Source organism: Dermochelys coriacea, chromosome 20 (genome assembly GCF_009764565.3).
Source record: "Dermochelys coriacea isolate rDerCor1 chromosome 20, rDerCor1.pri.v4, whole genome shotgun sequence".
Taxonomy (NCBI): Eukaryota; Metazoa; Chordata; order Testudines; family Dermochelyidae; genus Dermochelys; species Dermochelys coriacea.
The window spans coordinates 16,179,784-16,195,531 of NC_050087.2; the positions used below are offsets into that span (position 1 = coordinate 16,179,784).

A 15,748-nucleotide genomic window follows, 5' to 3' on the forward strand; every position below is an offset into this window, starting at 1 on the left:
AGGCATTTGTGCACACTTGTGTTGAGGGGTGTGTGTGTGTTGGAGTGTCACTTTCAGGTATTTGTGTGTGTCTGTTTAAGGTGTGGGGGGGTGTTTGTGTTTCAGGGATTTGGACGTGTGTTGGTGTGTGTGTGTCTGTTTCAGGTGTGTGGGAGGGAGTGTCACGTGTGTGTGGGGTGTACTTGTGTTTCAGGGGCGTATGTGTGTTGGGGTGTGTAGCATGACAAGGTGGGAGGAAATATCCTTTATTGGACCAACTTATCTTGGTGAAAAGAAAAGGAGTACTTGTGGCACCTAAGAGACTAACAAATTTATTAGAGCATAAGCTTTCGTGAGCTACAGCTCACTTCATCGTGAGCTGTAGCTCACGAAAGCTTATGCTCTAATAAATTTGTTAGTCTCTAAGGTGCCACAAGTCCTCCTTTTCTTTTTGCGAATACAGACTAACACGGCTGCTACTCTGAAACCTGTTATCTTGGTGAGAAAGACAAGCTTTCGAGCAACACAGAGCTCTTCTTGTGTGTCGGATGTTGGGGTGTGTGTGTGGTGGTGTTTCAGGTGTCTTTGTGCGGGGGTGTTGGTGGGTGTATTTTGGGTGCTTGTAAGGGGACTCTCTCTCTCACACACACACACACACATACACACACACGGCTGTGTCCTTTGTCACCATCTCAGAAGCTGCCAGACCCTCCCCCTGGCTCTCCCCACCCCACGTCCCCGGGCGAAGCGGGGGTCACACACTGATTGGCGCGGTAGACGGCTGGGGCTCTCGGGGTGCAGGGCAGAGGGGCTACTTACATGCCCCCCCATTCCCAGCATCAAAACCCCATGGCAGGGTGTGGAGGGGGGAAGATCCCAGTTGGAGGATGCCTCTGCTTGCCTCTGTTGCCATGACGGCCCTCTAGCAACTGGACAGCGATGGCTGTTGCCACAGCAACAGGCCGCATCAGCAACCTGCCTTGGCCAATGCCACACCGCCCCCTGCTGTCAGCTTGCTCGTCATTGGGCCAAGGCAGCAGCCCCGTCATTGGCTAGCATGTTGTTGTCAGGGTAACCGGCTGGGTGCCCTCGGATTGGCTGGCATGGGTGCCAGGTTTGGGGATGGCTATGGGGCAACATAGACAGGTAGGGGTAGGCATAGGGGTGTGAGTGGGGGAGCTGGGGGGCAGGCACAGAATGGAGTCAGAGGGGTGGGTAGAGTGGGCGTGGGACTGGGAACCAGGATTCCTGGGTATTCCCCTGGCTCTGGGGGACGAGCAGGGGGGTTTAGTGTTTAGAGCAGGGGCCTGGAGACCAGGATTCCTGGGTTCTCTCCCAGCTCTGGGAGGAGAGTGTGGGTTAGTGGGCAGAATAGGGGGGCTGGGAGCCAGGACTCCTGGGTTCTCTCCCAGCTCTGGGAGGAGAGCGCGGGTTAGTGGGCAGAGTAGGGGGGCTGGGAGCCAGGACTCCTGGGTTCTCTCCCAGCTCTGGGAGGAGAGCGGGAGTTAGTGGGCAGAGTAGGGGGGCTGGGAGCCAGGACTCCTGGGTTCTCTCCCAGCTCCGGGAGGGGAGCGGGGGCTAGCGGTTAGAGCTGGGGCTTGGCATAGGATTGAGGGTCAGAGCAGGGATGGTAGCAGCACGTCACTCTGACGGGCAGCAGGGCTGAGAGCTGGGTGTCCCAGAGCAGAGCCCTGGACCATAGCGCAGGGGGCAGCGGAGTGGGGGGCAGCTGACCCCCACCGTGCTCCCGCCCCTCCTCACCAGGCACTCCAGGAGCCGCGCCGGGCGAGAGATGATGATCAGAAGCTTTTTCACCAGCTGGGTTACAAAGGCGACTTCCAGGCTCTCCGAGCGCTCGTAGGCCTGGGGGCGGGGGAGAGGGGAGGTAAGAGGCAGCCCATGCCAGCCCTATGTCCTCGGCCTGCCCCAGAGAGCCTGCCCTCCTGCCCGCCCCCATCACCCCCCACTGCCCCTAGCCACCACTCCCAAGGCCCTCATCATGTCCCCCAGCACCCTCCTGCTCCCATAGCATCCCTGGGACCCCCATCACAGCCCTGCTGCCCCATCACCCCTCACCCCGCTCCTGTCACAGCCCCGGTGCCCCACCCCGCTCCCGTCACCCCCCATCACCCCGCTTCCCTCACCCCCCTGCTTCACACCCCCTGGCAGCCCCCCCACCCCCCGCTCACATCCTGCAGCAGCTTCTCCATATTCTCCTGCAGCTCGTAGAAGTAGATGCTGGAGATGAGTCCCTCGCGGGCCTTGGCCAGACAGTCCCGGGCCAGCTCGATCACCTGGTGGTGGATGAAGCTGAGGACCCCATCGGCCAGGGGCAGCACGCTGTCTGGCTCGAAGGCCGTGACGAAATCCTGCAGCTTCTCCTCCATCTGCGCCGTGGCCTGGCCGGGGTGGGAGATGGGGAGACTCTACTGAGCCGGCACAGGGGGTCGGGGGGAGTTTACCCCAGAGACCAGGCTGCTCTGAGCAGGAACCCCACTGCCTTCCCTGAGCCAGGGCAGAACCCAGGAGTCCTGGCTCCCAGCCCCCTGCTCTAACCACTGGACCCCACGGCCTTCCCTGAGCCAGGGCAGAACCCAGGAGTCCTGGCTCCCAGCCCCCTGCTCTAACCACTGGACACCACTGCCTTCCCTGAGCCAGGGCAGAACGCAGGAGTCCTGGCCTCCAGCCCCCCTGCTCTAACCACTACACTTCCCCACCTACCCCCAAGCCAAGATGGAACCCAAGAGTTGGGAAGGCGCCACCTGGCCTGTCGCAACCGAACCTTGGCTAGACCTCCCCAGACCTCTGTCCCTTGGTCCCAGGGATGAACGAGACACTGAGGGGAATGTGGGGCAGGGTCCCCATGGAATCCCCGGAGGGAGCAGGCAGCGGTTGTACAATGTATCACCACTAGAGGGCTCCCTTCCCAAAGGAACCCCCAGAGGATTCAGCTGGACACCCCCACCTCCCCATAGGGACCCCAGGGACCTGCTCAGCCCGTCCTGCCCGATCCCCCTCGCCCAGAGACTCACCGCTGGGAGCTTCACCCACAGGTGCTGCAGGGACTTCGGAGGCCTCTCCCTGGCCAGGCCCTGTCAGCCCTTCGCTGGTGAATCCCACACCAGGGCACAGGGCTTCCCTGCTGTGCCCCTGGGCCCCCGCCCACTGGACTCTGCCAGGCCCCCAGGCGCCCACACCTACTCCCTGGACCCCCACCCACTGGACTCTGCCAGGCCCCCGGGCCCCCACCCCTGCTGTACCCCGGGGCCCCCGCCCGCTGGACTCTGCCAGGCCCCCAGGCGCCCACACCTACTTCCTGGACCCCCACCCACTGGACTCTGCCAGGCCCCCGGGCCCCCACCCCTGCTGTACCACGGGGCCCCCGCCCGCTGGACTCTGCCAGGCCCCCAGGCCCCCACCCCTTCTGTACCACTGGGCCCCTCCTGCAGGACTCTGCCAGGCCTCCAGGACCCCAACCCTGCTCCCTGGGCCCCCACCCACTGGACTCTGCCAGGCCCCCGGGCCCCCACCCCTGCTGTACCACTGGGCCCCCACCCGCTGGTCTCTGCAAGGCCCCCGGGCCCCCACCCCTGCTGTGCCCCTGGGCCCTTGTCTCCTGCGCTGCCCTCAGGGCCTGTTCTCTCCCCCATGCCCACCCCCCGGCCATACCTTGGGGAACCGTTCCTTGTACACATGGTTCATCATCACTATCTCGTTGTCGTGGGAGGAGGGGGAGCGGCCCGGGCTGCACGGCAGGGAGGAAGGGAGGAGTCACGTGGTGTTACACCTCCGTGCCCCCCACTGTGTTCCCCCCAGTGCCTCCCACCTCCCAGAAACCACCCACCCAGCGCGGAGATGCAGCCACCTCTGGGGTGGAGACCCAATAGCTGTTACACCAGAAGGGCTTTGCACAAGGGAGAGCGTCCTCTGCTAAGCCCTCGATCGCTCTCCCTATCACCCTGCTGCGGCTCTGGGGTCAGCACCGGCTACGAAAGGAGAGCGCCCCCTACTGAGACCCCACTTCCCGCAACACAGCACCCACTAGCACCACACTGGGGCCAGCACCGATTGCCGGGGGGAGGGCGCCCCCTGCTGAGCCCCCTGCCCCTACAGCAGACAGATTTCCATTGCAAGTCTCCTATGTGACCCCAGCCCAAGGGGCCCAGGGGAAGGGAACAGGGGCTGGGGAGATGGGGTCGTCCACTCTGCTCCTGCAGTACCTGAGGCTCCGGGACCGGGGGCGCACGGCGGGGGAGCGCCGCCCTCCATCGTCGTCCGTGATGCTCTCGGTGCTGCCGAAGTGTTTGGAGAGGAAATGCAGCTCGTCCATGGTGGGCTGGTAGGGCAGCTGGTGCAGCCGCTCCTGGGATGAGCAGGACGACTAGGGAGGGAGAGAAAGAGGAGGGTTCGACAGGGACCCATCACCGAGGTGCAGCCACCTCTGGGGTGGGGCGTGACTGGTAATTAACCGCCGCTTAGGAGAGGAAGTGAAAGAGGCTCCAACGTCCTATTGTACCCAAACCAGCCCTGACAGAATGAGGAGAGCACCCCCTGCTGACTCCCTCCCCCGTTCCCAGCCGCACAGGCCCCCAAGTGCCTAACGGGGGCCAGCACTGACCGCCAGGGGCCAGTGCTGTGTGGACGCGCTGGCTGGCCCTACCCGCCCATCTGGGGGCACAACACTCACCGACACAGTGGAGCTGGGGGTGTTGGTTCCATATCCGGATGAGGGAAGGGAAGCCAGAGACCAGCGACGTCCGTCTGCCCTGAGGGGACCAAACAGGGAAGCGTGAGGGGATCCAGTCTAGGGGGATCCAGCCCTTCTGGGGGATCCAATCCCCAGAGAGCAGCAAGGATCTCAGCCCCGACCAGCCCAGCCACCCCCAGTGCCGGGGGCTTGGAGCTGCTGCCTGGCGTGTGGGATGGGGAGAACGGGGCTGAGCAGAGGTGGCAGGCAGTGCCCCACCGGAACATCTACATGGGGACCCCTGAGGGCTCGGGGCTCACACACAGGGCCACTGGGAAAGATGAGGTGTTAATTAACCATTGGGAGATGGAGGATAAGCAGAGCCAAGTAGAGAACCCAGGAGTCCCAGCTCCCAGACCCCGGCAGTAACCACTAGACCCCACTCCCCTCCCAGAACTGGGCAGAGAACTCAGGAGTCCTGGCTCCCAGGCCCTGTCCTGCTCACACTCCCTTCCTGTATTTGGCCCAAGCAGGCTCCACCAGTCCCTCGCCCCGTCCCGGCGCCAAGGCCATGCGGAGGGACAGACCTCGCGCCCCATGGGCTGGAATGGGGAAGGGAATAGCGCTTCCCACCAGTTGGTTCGTCCGGGGGATGCCAGGACCCCACAGCCAGGGATCTGCCGGCCGGGTGAGCCCCAGGGTGCCCGGCTGCTCCAGGAGGAGACGATGCCATTTCTCCTGGGCTGTTGGCAGGGGCTGGCGTGGGCGGGCAGGGCTGTAATCAGAGCAGGGAGCAGATGGGGCGTAGGCTCCTACGTTCCCAAGCGCTGCATGGGCCAGGGGATCAGATGGGAGTCAGGATTCCTGGGTTCTATCCCCAGCTCTGGGAGGGGCATGGGGTCTAGTGGTTAGAGCGCGGGGGGGGGCTGGGAGCTAGGACTCCTGGGTTTCTATTACCAGCTATAGGAGGGGACTAGGGTGTAATGGGTAGAGTGGGGGGGAGGGGCTGGGAGTCAGGACTCCTGGGTTCTCTCCCCAGCTCTAGAGCCGGTTGAGGCCTCAGTCCCAGCGCTGAGGCTGCTGGCAAGGTGGGAGGGTGTCAGCTAGCTGTGGAGGGTTATTTATGGTGTAGACTCCTAGGAACTGGGCCGAGGCCCGTTAAACTCGTTCCGCTCCCCAGAGACTGGCACCAAGGGGGCGGAGCAGCCCTTACCTGCGCGAGGAGGTGAAGGAGAAGTGGGCGGGTGCACTGGGGGAGAAGTTCCTCGGGCTGTCCAGGGGGCTGCTGCCTGCGAGGGAGAGGGAGCAGGGGATGACAGACAGACATAGAGTATGTTAGGATCCCCCAAAAGATAGCATCCCACCTCTGCCACCAACACCACATGCTGCCCTCATGGGGCCACTCATCCTCCAAGACCCCTCTCAAGAGGGCAGAGCCACAGGGGGTAGACTGCATTGCTATTGGCTGCTGTTCCCACTTCCTCCCAAGAGCAGCCAATGGGGTGGGAGGCACTAATTCCAGGCAAAGGAGCCTGGATGTGTTGGCTGTTGGAGAAAGTGGTGATGGGGGCATGAGAAAGAGATGGATGGATGGAGACTCTGTCAATGGACAGACAGCTATATTAGCAGATAGATAAATGGATGGATGGACTGACAGAAGAATGGACAAATGGATAGACTGGGCAGAAGGCTAGATAGATAGACAGATGGGCAGAAGGCTAGATGGAGAGATGGATGAAAGGATGGACTCATGAATGGATGGATGATCTGAAAGACAGAAGAATGGATGGATGGACTGTAGCGAGGTGGACAGTGAATGAATGAATGGAGAGATGGATTGGTAGACAGATGGAGGAGTGGATGGACAAAAGGATGGCAACACTGCTTAAGTGATGGTTAGATGGATGGTTGGATGGAGGGATGGATGGATTGAAAGAGATGGTTGATGGATGGATAGATACAAAGAGATGGTTGAATGGAGGGATGGATGGTTGGATGGATGGATTCAAAGAGATGGTTGGATGGATAGATTGAAAGAGATGCATGGATGGATGGATGGACGGATGGATGGATTGAAAGACATGGTTGGTTGGATGGATTGAAAGACATGGTTGGTTGGATGGATGGATGGATGGATGGATTGAAAGACATGGATGGATGGATGGAAAGAGATGGTTGGATGGATGGATGGAAAGAGATGGTTGGATGGAGGGATGGAAATAGATGGATGGCTGGATGGCTGGATGGATGGAAAGAGATGGTTGGATGAAGGGACGGATGGTTGGATGCAGGGATGCAGGGATGGATGGATGGAAAGAGATGGTTGGATGAAAGGATGGATGGTTTGATGGAAGGATGGATGGTTGGATGGATGGATGGAAAGAGATGGTTGGATGGAGGGATGGATGGTTGGATGGAGGGATTCAAAGAGATGGTTGGATGGATGGATTGAAAGATATGGATGGATGGATGGATGGATGGATTGAAAGACATGGTTGGTTGGTTGGATGGATGGATGGATGGATGGATGGATGGATGGATTGAAAGACATGGTTGTTTGGATGGATGGATGGATGGATGGATGGATGGATGGATGGAAAGAGATGGTTGGATGAAGGGACGGATGGATGGATGGATGGATGGATGGATGGATGGATGGAAAGAGATGGTTGGATGGAGGGATGGATGGTTGGATGGAGGGATTCAAAGAGATGGTTGGATGGATGGATTGAAAGATATGGATGGATGGATGGATGGATGGATGGATGGATGGATGGATGGATTGAAAGACATGGTTGGTTGGTTGTTTGGATGGATGGATGGATGGATGGATGGATGGATGGCTGGCTGGATGGATGGATGGATGGAAAGAGATGGTTGGATGAAGGGACGGATGGATGGATGGATGGATGGATGGATGGATGGATGAAGGGATGGATGGTTTGATGGAAGGATGGATGGTTGGATGGATGGATGGAAAGAGATGGTTGGATGGATGGATGGAAAGAGATGGTTGGATGGAGGGATGGATGGATGGATGGATACACTGATGAATGATCAATGGATGCTGCAATAAATGGATAAACGGGTTTTTGAGGACAGGCAGCCAGACGGGCGGATGGGAAGCCAGGCACTAGGCTCCAGAAATGGAGCTAGACGAAAAGCTGAGCAGCCGTTGGGTGATGGGAGCAGCCCCAGGCCCAGCTGGGCCCCCAGCAGGGCTGGCTCAGTGCGGGAAGGGAGCCGCCCTTGGTGGGGACAAGTTGTGATGCCTCAAGCAAGATCTGGCTATGGAGCAGCATGGCTGGGGCGACGCTGGATGGATGGCGTCCCAGGCTGGGGAAACTCACCGATGTGACCCGGGATGGGGGAGTGGGGCCGCGGCAGCGTCGGGGACGTGCTGGTCAGGATCAGGCTCTTCCTGTTACTGGTTCGGCAGCTGCAGAGAAGGGAAGGAACAAGAGAAGGGGGGACCGGACTTAGCTTGGGGGCTAGGGGGAAATGGGGTCTGACCCCAGTCCCAAAGCCAGCATGGGATCAAGGGAGTTTCAAGAGACAGCTTCCCTTCGGGGTCTTCTCTACTCCCTCAGGCCCAGGACTAGAAACCCTGAGCTCTGATAGAATCCAGGAGTCCTGGCTCCCAGCCCCCCGCCCCCACACTAAGCAGTAGGGCCCCTCCCAGCCGTTCCCATCTCAATTTCATTGAGGGCTCTGGAGTTTTTTCATATGCTATTTCCAGTGCGGGAATGGACAAAATGAATTGAGACCAGCTGGGGGTGGGGCAGTGATGGGGACAGACGCCACTCCCAATTCTCCCCACCCCTCACCAAGGCAAGGGCTGCTGGGCTCCCAGTCCCTCCCTGCGCTAACCACTAGACATCACTCTTCTCCGAGGGCCAGGCTCCCCATTGACTTACATCCTTCACTTCAGCTTCAGGAAGGGGGATAGCATCCGGTCCCAGCTCTGTGAGGGGAGGGGGGCCGGGGGGGGAGGACTCTTGGGTTCTATCTCCAGCTCTGCAAGGGGAGGGGAGGGGGGCCTAGTGGGAGGGGGGCAGGACTCCTGGGTTCTATTCCCTCACTCTTGTGCTGTGTTTTCATGCCCATGAACAGACTCCAGGACCTCTCTCACAAACTGACCCCAGGGTCCTGCCTAAATTATCTGGCCCTGACATTCCCCCCTCCCCCCGCCCCATCACACACATTCTACTGCTGGTCCTGCCTTGCTCTGGGCTCCTACCCAGCTGCCAGGCTCCACCCCAGAGCTGGCTCACGGCTGAGGTGACGAACGAGGTAACTCTCCCAAGGTCACACAGGGAGTCAGTGACAGAGCTGGGAATGGAACCCAGGAGTCCTGACCTCCCCCTTCCCCCCCACAAAAAAACACCCCACAGATAAATTAGGATTGAGGTGCAATAAACAGAAATGGAGAAGGGGAGTGCCAGGAATGAGGGGCATCGGCAGAGCTGGGGGGCAGGGGGCTGCGGGTCGGGAGCGAGAGGCACTGGCAGAGCTGGGGGGGCAGGGGGCTGCGGGTCGGGAGTGAGGGGCACCGGCAGAGCTGGGGGAGCAGGACTGAGATAGCAGGAGGCTGCAGGTCGGGAGCGAGGGGCACTGGAAGAGCTGGGGGGGCAGGGGGCTGCGGGTCGGGAGCGAGGGGCACTGGCAGAGCTGGGGGGGCAGGGGGCTGCGGGTCAGGAGTGAGGGGCACCGGCAGAGCTGGGGGACAGGGGGCTGCGGGTTGGGAGCGAGGGGCACCGGCAGAGCTGGAGGGGCAGGGCTGGGATAGCAGGGGGCTGCGGGTCAGGAGCGAGGGGCACCGGCAGAGCTGGGGGGCAGGGGGCTGCTGGTCGGGAGCGAGGGGCACCGGCAGAGCTGGGGGACAGGGGGCTGCGGGTTGGGAGTGAGGGGCACTGGCAGAGCTGGGGGGGCAGGGGGCTGCGGGTCAGGAGTGAGGGGCACTGGCAGAGCTGGGGGACAGGGGGCTGCGGGTCGGGAGCGAGGGGCACCGGCAGAGCTGGAGGGGCAGGGCTGGGATAGCAGGGGGCTGTGGGTCAGGATCAAGGGGCACCGGCAGAGCTGGAGGGGCAGGGGGCTGTGGGTCAGGAGCAAGGGGCACCGGCAGTGCTGGGGGGCAGGGGGCTGTGGGTCGGGAGTGAGGAGCATAGGCAGAGCCGTGGCCCTACCAGTCTCTCACTGACAGTTTGCTTGCCCACCATCAACTTTGGTGGCTGTCGCCGCTTCGGCCCACAGGGCCCCGCAGAGTTCTAGCCGCTGCCTCTTCTGGGGTAATTCGTCTGCCCCACTGAGGATTATTTATTAGCGGCTGGGCTCTGCCCATTGGCTGGGCAGGCAGCAAAACCTGGCCTGTACACAGAGCTCAGAGCCTCTCTGATACTGCCCTGGCAGGGACCTAGATCTGTCCCTGCTCCTTGCTGGGTGCTGAGATGCAGCTGTCTCTGGAGTGGGGGCTGTTGAACGGCTCACAGCACGGGGACAGACTGAGGACAATAAAATAGTCATGTTCTCCTAAGCCAAGCCCCACCCACCCACATCCCTGAAACAAGAGCATGCCCAGCTAATTGTGCCAGTCCCCTGACACTCACTCTCCTTTCTCCTCTGCTCTGTTCAGTCGTGAAACACTTAACGACGCTGACATGTAACTGGCTATCAGTAGGGTTCAGAGTCAACAACCCATGGAGGGGGAAAGGGGGCAGGGAGAGCCAGGGAGAGCAGGGGATTATGGGAATGCTGGCTGCTCTCCTCTGGTGTGACATAGCCAGGTTGGGACGAGCATCCTCAGCCATGTGTCATACACCCTACACTGCTCTTCACAGAGGCGATTCCCCCCCCAGCTCTGGACCAGGGAACCATGTCTAGGCCATGATGTGGCAACTGCCAAACCCTAGACTGTCCCATCCCCTAAGCACCCTGGCCTCAGCCCCCTTGGTTCCTGTGCCCTGCTCCTCCCACCCCCTAGGAAGGGCGTCCTTGGCTGGTGACTTTGGAGCCAGCCTGGGACCAAGGGGGGCAGCCTGGACACAGAGCCCCCAGGACTGGGGCCTGCACTGCCATCTTGAAACAACCATCCGCCATTGTTACGTGGTGGGTTAGCAGCAGCCTGCTCGTTAACCATGGGATTCGCGGGGCTGCCCATTCACTGCTGTTTAGTGTGAGCGCTTGTAGGCTTCCCCCACCCCCAGCCCTGCCGGTGCCCCTCACTCCCAACCTGCAGCCCCCCGCTAGCCCAGCCCTGGGTTCCCCCCACCCCCAGCCCTGCCGGTGCCCCTCACTCCCAACCCGCAGCCCCCTGCTAGCCCAGCCCTGGGTTCCCCCCACCCCCAGCCCTGCCGGTGCCCCTCCCTCCCAACCCACATCCCCCTGCTAGCGCAGCCCTGGGCTCCCCCCACCCCCACCCCCAGCCCTGCCAGTGCCCCTCATTCCCAACCCACAGACCCCCGCTAGCCCAGCCCTGGGTTCCCCCCACCCCCAGCCCTGCCGGTGCCCTTCACTCCTGACCCGCAGCCCCCTGATAGCCCAGCCCTGGGCTCCCCCCACCCCCAGCCCTGCCGGTGCCCTTCACTCCTGACCCGCAGCCCCTGCTAGCTCAGGCCTGGGCTCCCCTCATCCGTAGCCCAACCAGTGCCCCTCACTCCCGACCCTCAGCCCCTGCTAGCTCAGGCTTGGGCTCCCCTCATCCGTAGCCCAGCCGGTGCCCTTCCGTCCCGACCCACAGCCCGCTCTCAGGGTCACAGATTCCTGCTGTGTCTGCGTTGTGTGTGCGTGCGTGACCAAGTTTGAGTCTGCCTGGTGTCTCAGTGTGTTTGAGTGTGTAGGTGTCTGTGTTTGTCTGAAACCAGGGTGAGCAAGATCTGTTGTGTGTCAGAGCATGTGTGGCTGTGTGTTTGCCTCCCGTCTGGTTGGCCGGGTGTGCATGAGAAGATCTGTCTGGTGTGACGGGGTGGGGGGTGGGCGTTGGGGGGAGGGAGGGGGGAGCTCTTGCACTTGAGTGTGAGTGGCTGTGTGTGTTGTGTCCGGGTCAGGTCTGGCTGTGAGTGTGGCTAAGGATGTGTGTGTGTCTTTCTGTGCATGTATTGTGTCCTAATGGATGTGTAGCTGGTGTCTGCCTGTCTCCATGCCCTGTCTCTCTGGAGATGCCCTGTCTGTCTGTCTCCTGTCTCCATGGTAATGCCCTGTCCATCTGTCTCCATGACGATGCAGCCAGCCAAGAAGCTCATTAAACCCAACAATGGGTGGAAGCTGGGGCGGTTGCTCTCAATCAGAACAAGCCCTGCCGGCAAAGGCCATGTCAGTGCATGTGCAAGTGTGTCAATGTGTGCACATGTGTCAGTGTGTGTGCAAACATGTCAGCGTGTGCACAAGTGTCAGTATTCGCATTAGTATGTGTGTCAGTGTGCATGAGTGTATCAGTGTGTGTGCATGAACATGTCAGGGTACGCATCAGGTTGTGCGCATGTGTCAGTGAATGCACAAGCATGTATCACCCCTTCCCCCACCACACACACTATCACAAAAACATCAATTACACTGCACAACACCACACACATGGAGTAACACACGCTCTCTCCAGGGACCAGTAGCTGTTCCTCTCTCTCACGCGCGTGCACACACACACACACACAGTGTAACTCCCCCAAAGGTGCGCACCTCACCAACCAGAACCCAACTCGGCTCCACACCCGTCTCCCCCCATGCTCCCCAGACTGATCCCAAAGGGCCCTGCCCCCCACTCCCACCCCAGCCCCTCCAAGCAGGTGAGGGAGGTGCCTGGGGGGTGGATGGAGACAGGGTGGCTGGGAGGCAGATGGCTGGGGCTGGGGGGCAGAAGACTAGAGGTGGCTGGGGAAGGCCGCTCTCTTTTGCTGTGATTCCAATGTATGTCTCCAGCCCCTCTGCCCCCCATACACTATTCAGCCCCTAAGACAGGAGGCACCACGGGGCAGGGGCTGGAAATATTGAACAACCCTCAGACCCCAGAGCTGGGTTGTCGTCCCCCCCAAGCCTAGCAGGCGCAGAGCTTGGAGGGCCAAGGAGATGGGTGGATCTGGGGTGTTACTGAGAAAGAGCAGAGTATGTGTGATAGATAGATAGATAGATAGATAGATAGATAGATAGATAGAGGGGGTGTATGGGGATAGATAGATAGATAGATAGATAGATAGATAGATAGATAGATAGATGTGTATGGGGAGGGAGGGAGGGTGTGTCACAGGATGGAGGGGGAAGGAGGGTTTGTATGGGTAGGGAGAGGTGTATCTGGGGAGGGAGGGGGAGAATGGGTGTGTCAGGGGAAGGAGGGGTATGTCAGGGGACCCTCCCCCGTCACCAGCATAACCCCAGGCTCCCCCCCAGGCTCTGAATCCCCCCACTCCAAATCTTCCCCCTCCAGCTCTGAACATGCCCTCCCAGCTAGCAGCCTCTGCCCTCCCGACTCCAAAGACATTGCCCCCCAACCCCACATCAGCCCTGAACGCATCATTGTCCCCCCATCATTGTTGGTCACTGGGGGGGGACAAAATGAGGCTGGATCCTTGGCACCCCCCAACAAAAATATCCCCAAGACATCGGAGAAAGAGAAGGAAAAGCCCGGCAGGGGAGGGTGAGTGGGATGGAGGGATGGGGTCAGGGGGCAGGATGGAGGGAAGGAGGTGCAGATGGAGGGATAGTGAGGAGGAGGGCAGTGGAGGGATGAAGGATGGCGGGACAGAGGGGCTGGAGAGGGGGATGAGAGGGATGGAGAGGTGAGAACGGAGGGGGATGGGGATGGAGGGAGGATGGGGGATGGGATGGGGATGGAAGGATCAGGACAGAGGGGCTGGAGGGATGATGGGGGGATGAGGAGGGGAGATGGAGGGAGGGGGATAATGGGAGAGGGGATGGAGGAAGAGGAGAATGGGGGATGAGGAGGGGAGAGGAATAAGGATGGAAGGATCAGGACAGAGGGGATGGAGGGATGGCTGATGGGGGGAAGGGGGATGAGGAAGGAGGGGAAGGGAGGATGGAGGAGGATGCGGGACGGGAATGATGGGGGGATGGAGGATGATGCGGGGCTGAGGAAGCAGGAGGAGGGAGGAGGATGGGGGGCTGAGGAAGGAGGGGGAGGGGGGAGGAAGGGAGGGGCAGGGGGATGGAGTGGGGGCTGAGGAAGCAGGATGGGGGGAGGAAGGGAGGGGAGGGGGAGGGGGGAGCGGGAGGGGGATGATGGGGGGATGGAGGATGATGGGGCGCTGAGAAGCAGGAGGAGGGAGGGGCGGGGGGCTGGGAGGCTGAGGAAGGGAGAAGGGACGGGAGGGGGATGGGGAGCGGGAGGGGGATGATGAGGGGATGGAGGATGATGGGGCGCTGAGGAAGCAGGAGGAGGGAGGGGCGGGGGGCTGGGGGGCGGGAGAAGGGACGGGAGGGGGATGGGGAGCGGGAGGGGGATGATGGGGGGATGGAGGATGATGGGGCGCTGAGAAAGCAGGAGAAGGGAGGGGCGGGGGGCTGGGGGGCTGAGGAAGGGAGAAGGGACGGGAGGGGGAGGGGGAGTGGGAGGGGGATGATGGGGGGATGGAGGATGATGGGGCGCTGAGAAGCAGGAGAAGGGAGGGGCGGGGGGCTGGGGGGCTGAGGAAGGGAGAAGGGACGGGAGGGGGATGGGGAGCGGGAGGGGGATGATGGGGGGATGGAGGATGATGGGGCGCTGAGAAGCAGGAGAAGGGAGGGGCAGGGGGCTGGGGGGCTGAGGAAGGGAGAAGGGACGGGAGGGGGATGGGGAGCGGGAGGGGGATGATGGGGGGATAGAGGATGATGGGGCGCTGAGAAGCAGGAGGAGGGAGGGGCGGGGGGCTGGGGGGCTGAGGAAGGGAGAAGGGACGGGAGGGGGATGGGGAGCGGGAGGGGGATGATGGGGGGATGGAGGATGATGGGGCGCTGAGAAGCAGGAGAAGGGAGGGGCGGGGGGCTGGGGGGCTGAGGAAGGGAGAAGGGACGGGAGGGGGATGGGGAGCGGGAGGGGGATGATGGGGGGATGGAGGATGATGGGGCGCTGAGAAGCAGGAGAAGGGAGGGGCGGGGGGCTGGGGGGCTGAGGAAGGGAGAAGGGACGGGAGGGGGATGGGGAGCGGGAGGGGGATGATGGGGGGATGGAGGATGATGGGGCGCTGAGAAGCAGGAGGAGGGAGGGGCGGGGGGCTGGGGGCTGAGGAAGGGAGAAGGGACGGGAGGGGGATGGGGAGCGGGAGGGGGATGATGGGGGGATAGAGGATGATGGGGCGCTGAGAAGCAGGAGGAGGGAGGGGCGGGGGGCTGGGGGGCTGAGGAAGGGAGAAGGGACGGGAGGGGGATGGGGAGCGGGAGGGGGATGATGGGGGGATGGAGGATGATGGGGCGCTGAGAAGCAGGAGGAGGGAGGGGCGGGGGGCTGGGGGGCTGAGGAAGGGAGAAGGGACGGGAGGGGGATGGGGAGCGGGAGGGGGATGATGGGGGGATGGAGGATGATGGGGCGCTGAGAAGCAGGAGGAGGGAGGGGCGGGGGGCTGGGGGGCTGAGGAAGGGAGAAGGGAGGGGCAGGGGGAGGGAGGAGGATGCGGGGGAGGGGACGGGGGCAGGTGTCTCGGACCCGGTACCTCTTGGTGCGGCGGAACATGCTGCCGTCCAGGCTCCGGGGCCGCGGGAGCTCGGCCGGGGCCGCGCGCGGGGGCTCAGACATCGCCCCCCGGGGCCGCCATGGGGCCGAGCCCAGCGCGCCGAGCGGCTGCCGAGAAGCCGGAGCGGGGAGCCGGGGGCGGTGCTGGGAGCGGGGAGGGGCCGGGCTGGGGGTGTGTCTGGGGGGGCGGCGCTGGGAGCGGGGGGAGCTGGGGGTGTGTCGGGGGGCGCTGGGAGCGGTGGCGGGGGCTGGGGATGTGTCTGGCGGGGGGGGCGCTGGAAGCGGGGCGGGCGGGCTGGGGGTGTGTCTGCCGTGGTGGGGGGGGCCTCCGGTCTAGGGGACGCTGCGATGATGCAGCTGGAAATGCTGTTTGGGGCAAAGGGACCATGGGGGGGCCGAGATCGGAGATAGATACACACACGCACACACTCCAG

At 62.1% G+C, this 15,748-nt stretch overlaps 1 protein-coding gene across 1 annotated transcript in view; it reads right to left on the minus strand.

The window, feature by feature from the left end:
• The window catches only part of MAST1 (microtubule associated serine/threonine kinase 1), a 35,531-nt gene extending 20,087 nt beyond the window's left edge, over positions 1-15,444 (minus strand). The window contains 8 exon segments of the mRNA XM_038379186.2: positions 1,741-1,842; positions 2,169-2,378; positions 3,649-3,724; positions 4,200-4,360; positions 4,667-4,745; positions 5,880-5,955; positions 8,017-8,105; positions 15,295-15,444. Of these exon segments, the coding sequence (XP_038235114.1) occupies positions 1,741-1,842; positions 2,169-2,378; positions 3,649-3,724; positions 4,200-4,360; positions 4,667-4,745; positions 5,880-5,955; positions 8,017-8,105; positions 15,295-15,377 (876 nt within the window). The 5' untranslated portion in view covers positions 15,378-15,444.
• Between the last annotated feature and the right edge of the window lie 304 nt (positions 15,445-15,748).